This window comes from Camelus bactrianus, chromosome 5, assembly GCF_048773025.1.
Source record: "Camelus bactrianus isolate YW-2024 breed Bactrian camel chromosome 5, ASM4877302v1, whole genome shotgun sequence".
NCBI classification, from domain to species: Eukaryota; Metazoa; Chordata; class Mammalia; order Artiodactyla; family Camelidae; genus Camelus; species Camelus bactrianus.
The window spans coordinates 78,835,825-78,845,687 of record NC_133543.1 but is presented as its reverse complement, the minus strand read 5'-3'; the positions used below and the strand labels follow the sequence as shown (position 1 = coordinate 78,845,687).

At 44.2% G+C, this 9,863-nt stretch overlaps 1 protein-coding gene across 1 annotated transcript in view; it reads left to right on the top strand.

Moving 5' to 3' along the window:
• The first annotated feature begins 2,286 nt into the window (after positions 1–2,286).
• The window catches only part of LOC105082311 (aldehyde oxidase 1), a 68,816-nt gene continuing 61,239 nt past the window's right edge, over positions 2,287–9,863 (top strand). The window contains exons 1-2 of the mRNA XM_010971889.3: positions 2,287–2,562; positions 9,074–9,131. Coding sequence (XP_010970191.2) covers positions 2,518–2,562; positions 9,074–9,131 — 103 coding nt within the window. The 5' untranslated portion in view covers positions 2,287–2,517. The remainder of the gene's footprint in view (positions 2,563–9,073; positions 9,132–9,863) is intronic.

Genomic DNA, 9,863 nt, shown 5'->3' with positions numbered 1-9,863 from the left:
TACTGAAACATTCTTGTTCTCATGGAATAAACCCACTTTTTAATGTGTGCCAGTTACTGTCTCAACGCCAAGCCCCTCTCCTTTGCTGTGTGATGCTAGAACTCTGCAGATCACCTTTCTTCTTTGCTAGCTGACTTTTTAAACTTCTGTCAATAGAGGGTGATAGAAGGAGACGGAAAATCAGAAAGAGGGAAAAGGGACTCGCTCCTTCCTGGTTGCCTGCTTTTCCTGTCAGCATTGCCGCAGCAATGACATCGCACATGGGGCAACCCTTGGCTCCAGTCATCAGTGGGTTTAGCACTCCCAGACCAGTACCACTTAGGCAGTGCCCCCTCACAGGCCTCAGGCCTGGCTCGGCAGGGAGCCTCGTCAGGCTTCTGAGGTATCAGCCCCATCCTCACCACACGCTGTCATTTGAGATCTAAGTTCCAGCTCCAAGAAGCCCTTTCCCTACCTCCTGAGGTTTCAGCAGCAGCTGAGTAGTGCCCTCCCCACAGACGTCTCTTCCAAGTTGCTAGGTTCTAATGATCTCAGTCTCTTCCTTTTTTTTTTTTTTAAACCCCAGCAGGTTCCTGTTCATTGCTGGAGGGAATGCAAAACGATACAACCTTTCTAGAAAAGATTTTAACAATATCCAGCAAAATTACATATGCAGATGAAATCATATGACCCAGCAATCCCACGTTTAGGAAACTACCAAAACTGCTCTTGAAAAAATACAAATATTTCACTATGGTATGGTCTGTAATAGCAAAAAAATAAAAGAAAGGGGTTGGGGGGAATAACCTAGGTAACAATAGGGGGCAGCTAACTTGAAAGCCAACTGAAAATGAGAACTATCAAGTTGGTGACAGAGATACCTGACCTTAGAAAGCATTTTGAACTTGTGTCTTCACTAGGGTACACTCTAAGGATAAAAGAACTGTAAAGAAATCTTAAATTTTTATTCTCTAGTCTTATTGCTGCCATAATATTGATATGGTTATTTTGAAATAGATCTAAGGACAAGATAAAGCAATTATGTTAAGGCTTCAGAACCAAGATATTTGACATAAGAGAAAGATACAATTACAAAAATCCAAGAAGGTAAAAAAAAAATTGAACCTGAATGTCATCAAAGCTTTAGATCCACATGCAGGGCATAGGGAATACATAGGACGGAAGAACAAAGAACACCAGGGAGAAGCAACCAGCCGTATTCAAAATGTGGTTCATTATATTGGACAACTGACCTAGTGTCTTCAACATGTTAATAGTATTGAAATGGGGCAGTGGGCGAGGAGACTAGTCTAGATTTAAAAAGACTGAAGAGACAATAAGCACATACATCAAGCAGAAATCAAATACAAAAAGACTTTTTTTTAAAAGACACTGGGAATTTTGAAGATATTAAAATATTCTTTTTGTTATATTTGATAGTGGCTTTTTGGCTTAGGAAAAATTTTTTTAATGTATACTGAAGTATTTAGGGGTAAAATAATGTGTCTGACATTGGCTTTAAAATACTCCAGAAAAAACATGGCAAAACGTTGAACATTTTTAAAGCTCAGTGAGTGAGGTGTATGGGGATGCTAGTTGTATTCTTTCATGTACAAATTTTAGAAAGTTTCACAATAAAATGTATATGTTTATATAAATTAAATAACATGGGGAAATGTTCTAGGTATATTAAGAGAAATCTAAAGAAGAGTTTAATCCCATTTGAGTTTTTAAAAGGTGTTACAGTGCAGATTTCAAAAATGCAAAGATTGATCCAGAAGGTGGTAAATTCTAAGTTGTAGGCACGGGTGACTTATTTTTATGCTTTTCGATATTTTCTAATTTTTACTTTTAAAAAGTTTTTAGAGATGTTTTATAGCACGGTTGACACATCAGATAAACTGTGATTATTTACTGGGATAAACTATGAATAATGATAAAACTTTAAAAAGTAGTTTATCTCTATATCAAGGTAGCTCTTGATATAAAAACTAAAATAATTATTTCTGAAACTGTGAGATACAGTTGTAAAACCATCCGTTGTCCTAAAGCTCCTTTCCTGCAAAGCCGGAATGAATGTAATTGTTTACGAACTACTAAGAGCACAGGGCTGCAACAGGCGTGGTGGGAGGAGAGGTACAAAAATCCCACCGTTCCCAGCTGGAAAGCCATTTGAGATGTGTACTCATATAAGACGACCAAAGAGATGTCTGGGACGCGCAGTACCTGCTCAGAGGCGGGGGAGTGTGGCCCAGACGCCGCGCGCCGCAGGCGAGGAGATAAAGGTCTCAGCCAATGGTCTCAGCCAGAGGGAGCGGGGCGGTGACGTCCGATATCTCGGGGAGAGTTTTCCTGGCCAGGCGCTCACGGGACTTTGGATCTGATTTGAGACTTTCTCCCTCGGGGGTGGTTGGACGTGAGGCTCCTGCAGCCCGTTCTCCCTCGCCCGGTCAGCGTCGCCGGATCCCAGGTGCCGGCGACTCCTCCTCGGGACCCTCGGACCCCGAGCCCCCGTCGTGGGACCCGCGGGCCGCCACCATGGACCAGGCGGCAGAGCTGCTCTTCTACGTGAACGGCCGCAAGGTGAGCTCGCCCTCGGCGGCCCCGCCGGGCCTCCTCGGTGCTCCAGCACCGTGCACCCACCGGGCCCTGCGGTGCACGCCAGTTTGCCTGTGCGCCACCACCTGCACCCTCGGGGCACGGAAAAGATGCGGTTTCAGGGACAGCCCTGGATCTTTGGGCCCCCGCCTTCCTGATGTTCCTTTCCCTTCCCCTTCCAAGACGCACACGCTGATAATCAACCTACCCCGTTCCCCGCTCCCACCCCGACGCATGAAGACAAAACAAAACAAAAACAAAAACAAACAAAAAAAGACCAAGAAGAGAAGTGGCTGTTATTACTCATCAAAGTCAGCACTCCCAAATCTTCCCTCCCTCAACCCCACTCACAAACGGAACCGTCTTTCACTGGGCCTCAGCTCTCCGGTGTGTTTGGACGAGCAGAGAGCAGTTTGGAGTCGGGACAGGAACACAGAGATGAGCTGAGACCCCTCACTCCCATGTTTCCCAGGTGACGAAACTGTGACTTTCCAAAGTCACAGAGTTCCTGGCAAAGCTGAGCCAACACCCGGCTTTGGGGACTCGAAGGTCCTGACTGGGCCCACTGCTGGCGGGGCGTCTGTCCTCTCAGAAGCCAGGCTCGCTCTGCAGATCCTCTGGGACAGTTCCAGGCAATGTCCGATGTTTGGGGCAGCAAAGCCCCCTCGGAATCCTTTAAAACACCCCCACAGACGTGGCCAGAGACTCTGCTCACTCAGTATTGTCCCAGCCTATTCCCCCTACTTCGCAAGGGGGAAACCGAGGCAGGAAGGGTGAAAGGCTTCCTTAAGAGCAGACAAAGGAGCCAGGGCGGTGGTAGCTGCCTTTCACGTGCCAGCGCCCTCAGAGCCGCCTGACCCCTGCTTCTGGGTCCGGGACAGCCTGACTTTCCCAGACTGGCACGGGGCTGCCAGAAAGCTCAGGAAGGTCGAGCATCAGGGCTCCTCACTTGTGAGGCCCCTTCTAATTTGGAATTTAGGTTTTGTATTCTTTTTCTTAAAGAGTTCTCCCTCTCCCAAACTGTGCAAGTTCCAGGCCCGGTAAAGACTTCCTCAGTCGCTGCTGCCTGGGTTCCACACTGTGTAAGATGAGCTTGTTTGTCCTGAGCTGTGTTGGGGGCTATTAGGACCCCCCTCAAAGAACTGCTCTGAGAGTGGACTGTGACAATGGGGTGAAGTGATCATACTGTGTCATTTTTTTTCTTCTTCTGCGTAACTGAATGGTACAGTAGACACAACTCTGGCATTTTCATTTGGACAAACAAGGATTCAATTCCAGCTCTTATTCTTACGGAGAAAACCTAACTTAGCCTCAGTTCCTCTGTTAAAAGGAGATAATACTACTTCCTTCACAACAAATGATAGTGAGTTTTTAATCCATTCATTTAAGGGCCTACTATATATGCCAGAGTTCCAGTGCCCTCACGGGACACAACGGAGCACAGAAATGACCAAGTCCCTGCCTGCATGCAGTTTACATCGTGCTGGGGAGACAGATGACAAGCATATAAATGAATGGAAATGTAAAATGTCAGGCGGTGATAAGTTCTAGGGTAAAGCAGAGGGAGGGGATGGAGCGTGGGCAGGTGCTTCAGGGGTGGGTGTTTAAGTCTCTCTGAGAGGCTGACAAATGTGGTGACTAGTGTGAAGTAAGGAGCAGACACCTGAGGGAAGAATGTTCCAGACTAAGGGATTGAAGGTGTAAAGATCCTCAGACATGAGGATATCTGTGCTCTGGGGCGGGGTGGGGGGAGATAGCACGGAGGCCGGTGGGGCTGCAGATGAGGCCAGGGCCAGGTGACTAGGCTTTGCAGGCGATGGTAACAGTTTGGTTAAATGAGGAAATGGGTGTTTGAGTCTAGTTTCTTCTCCCTCTCCTCCTTCCCCTGCTCCCAAACAAATGTTAGTGGAATTTTTAACATAATGACTAACAATAGTTTGTGCTCTGTTGATTTTTTTTTTAAAATGGATAAACTTGTTCTTATCTATGGGTTTGTTTTAGCTATGTGCCAAATATCATGTGATCATTTGGAAAGTACACCCTAGAGATATCGATTTGTTTTGGCAATTACCCTGTTGCAAGAAAGTGTTACCCGTAACCTTTCCTGCCCCTCCCTTTCAAATTCTGTTAGGTGTGTGCCTCAATCCCAGCAAGCAAGCCTGACTGCCACATGGATGCAATTCAAGTCTCTGTTTCAGAGGATGAGGGGATGTTGAGAAAAGTGAGAGAGAGAGAAAAACAAAAACAAAAAACCACCAGGAAAGAGGGACCTTGTAGTCAAACATAACCTCTGGGATTCAAATCTTGCCCTTGAAAGGAAGCTTAGAAGCCACTTAGGAGACTCTGGATGATGTGATTGACCTCCGGTCTGTACTTTGTGCAAAATCCTCGCAAGTCACCATAAGATGTCATTGGGCAGGGGCTCAGGCCATGCATGCTGGTCAGAGATCTAGTTGCAGAGAGATTTCTGAAATCTTACTTTCTCCGCTAGGAGCCCCCAGAGCAAGTGGCCCTGTTAACATGGAGTTTGAGGGACGAAGAGCCCATGAATAAATTATACCCTAGATGCCACTCTCAAACACAGGTCAGGAACTGAAGTGTGTCATTCTACGAGGCAGCAAGGTATAGAGATCAAAGCTGTGGGTTTTGGAACTAGTTAGGCGTGAATTTGAGTCCTGTGCTGCCTGCTCTGCCACTTTGCAGCTCTGGGGTCTCCAGCAAGTTGCTTAATGTCTCTGAGCCTCAGTTTTCCCCTCTGCAAATTGAGACTAATAACAGCACCTTCCCCCATGGATTTGGAGTGAAGATTAAATTCCATGGAGAGTGGCTAGCAAGGTGCTTGGCACACAGTAAGCACTTGATATGTGGAAATGATTGTTTATATCTGGATTGGGAAATAATTCACTTCATGTGTGGGTAGAGCCAAAACCAGCCCAGAAGTGTCAGGCGGGCTAAAAAGCAGTCATCAAGCATTATTTACTCAACAAATGTAGGGTCTTGTTGTTAGTTTAGGAATCTGGAAATAGCTGTCCCTTGGCTAGTGTTTCCTGGGGTTTGGGTTTGCAGGGCTGAGAGGAAATTTCTGGGCTGCCAGGATGGCTATAATAAGTCAGAGAAAACTGGAGAAGGATAGGTGGAGATGGCTAGGCAGGAAGAACCAACAATTCAAGTGAATTTTAAAGCAACCAGGAGCTCAAGCTGAAGTGTCCTCGCTGGTTGTCCCCTCAGGCCTCTGTCCCTGTTCTAAGGCCGCTGGGGGCATGATCCTTCTCCCCCCACTGTGCCCCACGATACACACCTCTTTCTTCCCTCCTCCTCTCAGCTTGTCCTTATTTTTCCATTCTTTCATCCCTTTCTCTCTCCTCCTAACCTCTTTTCTCTTTCTTCTTTCTGCCTCTCTTATCTGGCAAGGCCCCCTTCACACATAGGTCACATGCCCTGTGCAAAGGAAGGCGATTTTTCAACTTTTTTCAACATGAACTTCACATCTCCTGAAGGACCGTGGAGATACAGAGGGTCACACGCTACCCTTGCAACACACAAGGCTGTACTGAGACGGAAACATGCAATGACCCTGACCCGAGAACTGGCATCATTTCTCCCAACCAGAGTCAGTGAGAATAACTCTGTTCCTCATTCCCTCCTGCCCTCCTCTTCACCCCCAACCCCAGCCACCATGTGAGCCCTGACCTCCCTGTTTCATTTCAAGACCTGCCAGGACAGGGTGCACACTGGATCCCTGCCCCTACTTCCCGCCTTCAAATGTGCCATCTGCCAAATCAAGAAAAATAAACACATTTCATGCCAATGGCACTTTGAGCCAGGCTCCAATCTCTTGAAACATCTCCTGGAAAAATACCCAAACAAACAAGGCCTGTTCTTCCATTAATTCCTTCCAAAAATACACAAATATCTCTCAAGCCTAAAATGCTATTCCTTATTAGTCAGATCCTGTCTCTCCATTAAAATTGGGCTTCTATGGAGTCACCATCATTTGTGTGAATTAGAGTTAGTTCCAACTGCAAATGACACAAATTCAAAACTAAGTGGTTCAAACAAGATACAAGTCATTTTTACTTTTACATAAAGGATATCTAGGGAGAGACATTGTGGGGCTGGTCCAGAAGCTTCATGGTGTCATCTGAAACTCAAGTTTCTTCTCTTTTTTCTTCTATTGCCATTGACATTTTGCTTTATGGTCTAAAATGGCTGCTGGCATTCTAGCCATTTCATCTTCATTCCAGGCAGCAGGAAGGAAGAAAGGGAGAAAGCATGCTGGGATAGACAACCAGCAGTTTCTGCCACCATTATTGGCTCTTGTCTTTTTTTCTTTCTTTCCTTCTGTTCAAAAGTCCCAGTCTGTGAGAATTTATCCCTTCCTCTTAAGTGTTCTCATTGCAAATTGTACATATCAAGTTATTCATTTAAATTAATTCACATTTATTACATCCTTATCATATATCCCAAGCACCTAGTTCCATGTTTGACATAAAGAAGAATAATGGAAGATGGTTTCTCTCAGGATCAAAAGAGGCTTATGCATTCCCAGCATAGAATAGAAATGTTCTATGAAAAATATGTGGACATTGGCTATGGGAACACGGAGGAGGACGGCCACCTGAAGCAGACAGTGGGAAGGGTGTATTAGATGGCAGCACCCTTACATGAGAGAACATTTGGGTAGGGCTTTGAGTGACATGCAAAATTCTGCCAAGTGGAGAAGAGAGGGAGGACTTTCAGGATGGAAGGAATCCTATAAGCAAATGTAGTGAAGGGCAAAAGTCTCTGTACTGCTGGGACTGGCCAGTTCTCCCATGTGACCAGAGTTCAAGATGCATGGGTTGAGTGGCAGATGATAGAAAGTTTATCAAAGAAGACTTGTAGTCTCTGCCAAAGAGTTTGAATTTCTTCTTGTATTCCAAGGGCTCTTGAATAGAAATTCACCTAAGACTCACCAAGTGTACTCATTAAAGATCCACATTTTCTTGTTCCTTCTCCTAGAAATCCTGACTCAATAGGGAATTCATTTTAACAAGCACCTTGAGTGATTCAGGAATTCCCAGCACAGCAATTCGGCAACCAGGACCTGGACCTTTAGGCAGATTTGGGAGTTGATCAGATTTGGATTTTAGAGAGGTCGCTCTGGTAGTGGTATAGAGTGTGGCATTGCAGGTGCCAAGGATGGAAGCAGGAGATCCTTTGGGCAGCTGTTACAATTGTTCAGGCCAGAAGTAATAAGAATTGATTTCAGGGAGTGACAGCAGAAGTGAAGGGTGTTTAGAGAATTATTTTGGAAGTGTCAATTGGTGACAGTAATTGTGGTGGATTGAAGGAAAGAAAATGTTGAAAACAGCTTGAGTTTTTCAGCTTAGGTGACCCAGCAGATTGTGAGGTTCTTAAACAAGTTAAGACAAAGAAGGGAAGAGGTAAGTTTGGGAAATAAAAATCAAGAGTTCCATTTGAGGGCCAGTTAAGTCGGAGATGCCTGTGTGTGCTCCGCACTTTTCCTTCTATTATAGTATGTGTACACACACACAATCACATCTCTCTTACTATATTACAGATTCCTCTAGGGCACAAATCTGACCTTGGTAGTTGGCACATGCCTCACTTTGCCCAGCCTACGGCCACTTAGAATTGAAGGTGAGGAGGCATTTGTAGAAGAAACACATATCCCCTTCTCACCTAATTTCCAGAAGGGAAAATTGGTATAACATGGTGAAAGATGAACTCTACTTCTGAAATTGTAAAATTGTAGAATTAAAATGCTTCTGTTTGTGGATCTAAAAGACATCCAAATTTGTAATAAAAAAAATAGAAAGCATGATCATTTGGGAAAACATAACCATTCATGACATTTCAGTCACGCCATCCATTGGGCACCACTGTTCAGTCTGCCATGTTGCTGGGCTGCCCATGCAAACTTGCTTCTTAACTGTTCCTTGCTTGCATATCTTTGTATCACTTGGCACACACATTTATCTTCTCCTTTGTCTCTTTGATTTGGGAGCCAAGGTTGGTTGTGTGCTCTTTCTGGAAACTGTAATTCTTTGAAAATGATAAACAAGTCCTTAAAAAAAAATCTGTATCACTTTCTCAGAGGTTATTCTCTTCCAGCAGCTCCATTCCCCACCCCCTGTCTTCTGTATCCTGTTCTACGAAAATCTTTTCCCTCACTTGCTTCAGACTTTCTAGAAGTTGGACAGTAGTCACTAGGGTTTCTGTTAGTAGAAACAACCACTGTCTTAGAGACCAGTGATGATTCAGAACCAAGGACGGTGGCAAAGTGGTGGTGGGGCCCAAGATTTAGACTTTACACTTACAAGAGGTGACTTGTAAACCACAGGTGTTCCATAAACAATAAATCAAGTTGAAAATATGAGTAGATGAATTAATTAACATGAATTTCTATGAAATTTGTATGAGCCCGCCAATGTAAATATCACAGTAGCTCTCTCAACTCTGTGCATGTAACTCCAATATTCTTTTGGTACAGGTGCTAGAAAAAAATGTCGATCCTGAAACAATGCTGTTACCATACCTGAGGAAGAAGCGTATCCTTTGCTTTGAGTGTGTGTGTGCATGTGTGTGTGTATGTGAGTTGTGTATAGCTCTGATACACTTTCAGAGCCACACTTAGTCGCATTCCCTACTATAGTTTTATGTTCATCTTTGAGAAAGTCCTATATCTGGGTTTTCCAGGCAGTGCATACTTGTGCCTATCAGAAGAACCAAGTTCTTTCTAATCTCTGTTTTGGCATTACATACATTGCATAAAATGGAGAAACTAGCAATAGGAATTAAAGCGATGGATGTTAAATGGCTTAATTAAGCATTCTTTAGAATTAAGAGTCACATTATTGATATTCTATCTTCAAAGACCAATCATCATGCCCACTAGAAAAAGAGAGCACAGAAGTCTCCTGAAATGAAGGTGAAACAACAGAAGAGAAATTAATGAAAATGTTAGTTTAGAAAAACTTTCTAAATAAATGTCATCTAAGGAGTGGATTCTTATCCTGCTGTGCGTGAACTCCAGTGGGCTTCCAGAGGTCTGCAGATCCCACTACGTTATATGTCAAATTGTATGACAATGGGAATTTGTACATTTTTTCCCCTGGAGAGAGTGAAATTCCCAAAAGCGTATGAAACTCAAAAAAATCAATGAGGGGAGGGTATAGCTCAGTGGTAGGGTGCATGCTTAGCATGCATGAGGTTCTGGGCTCAATCCCCAGTACCTCTGTTAAAAAGTAAATAAATAAAAATAAATAAACCTAATTACCTCC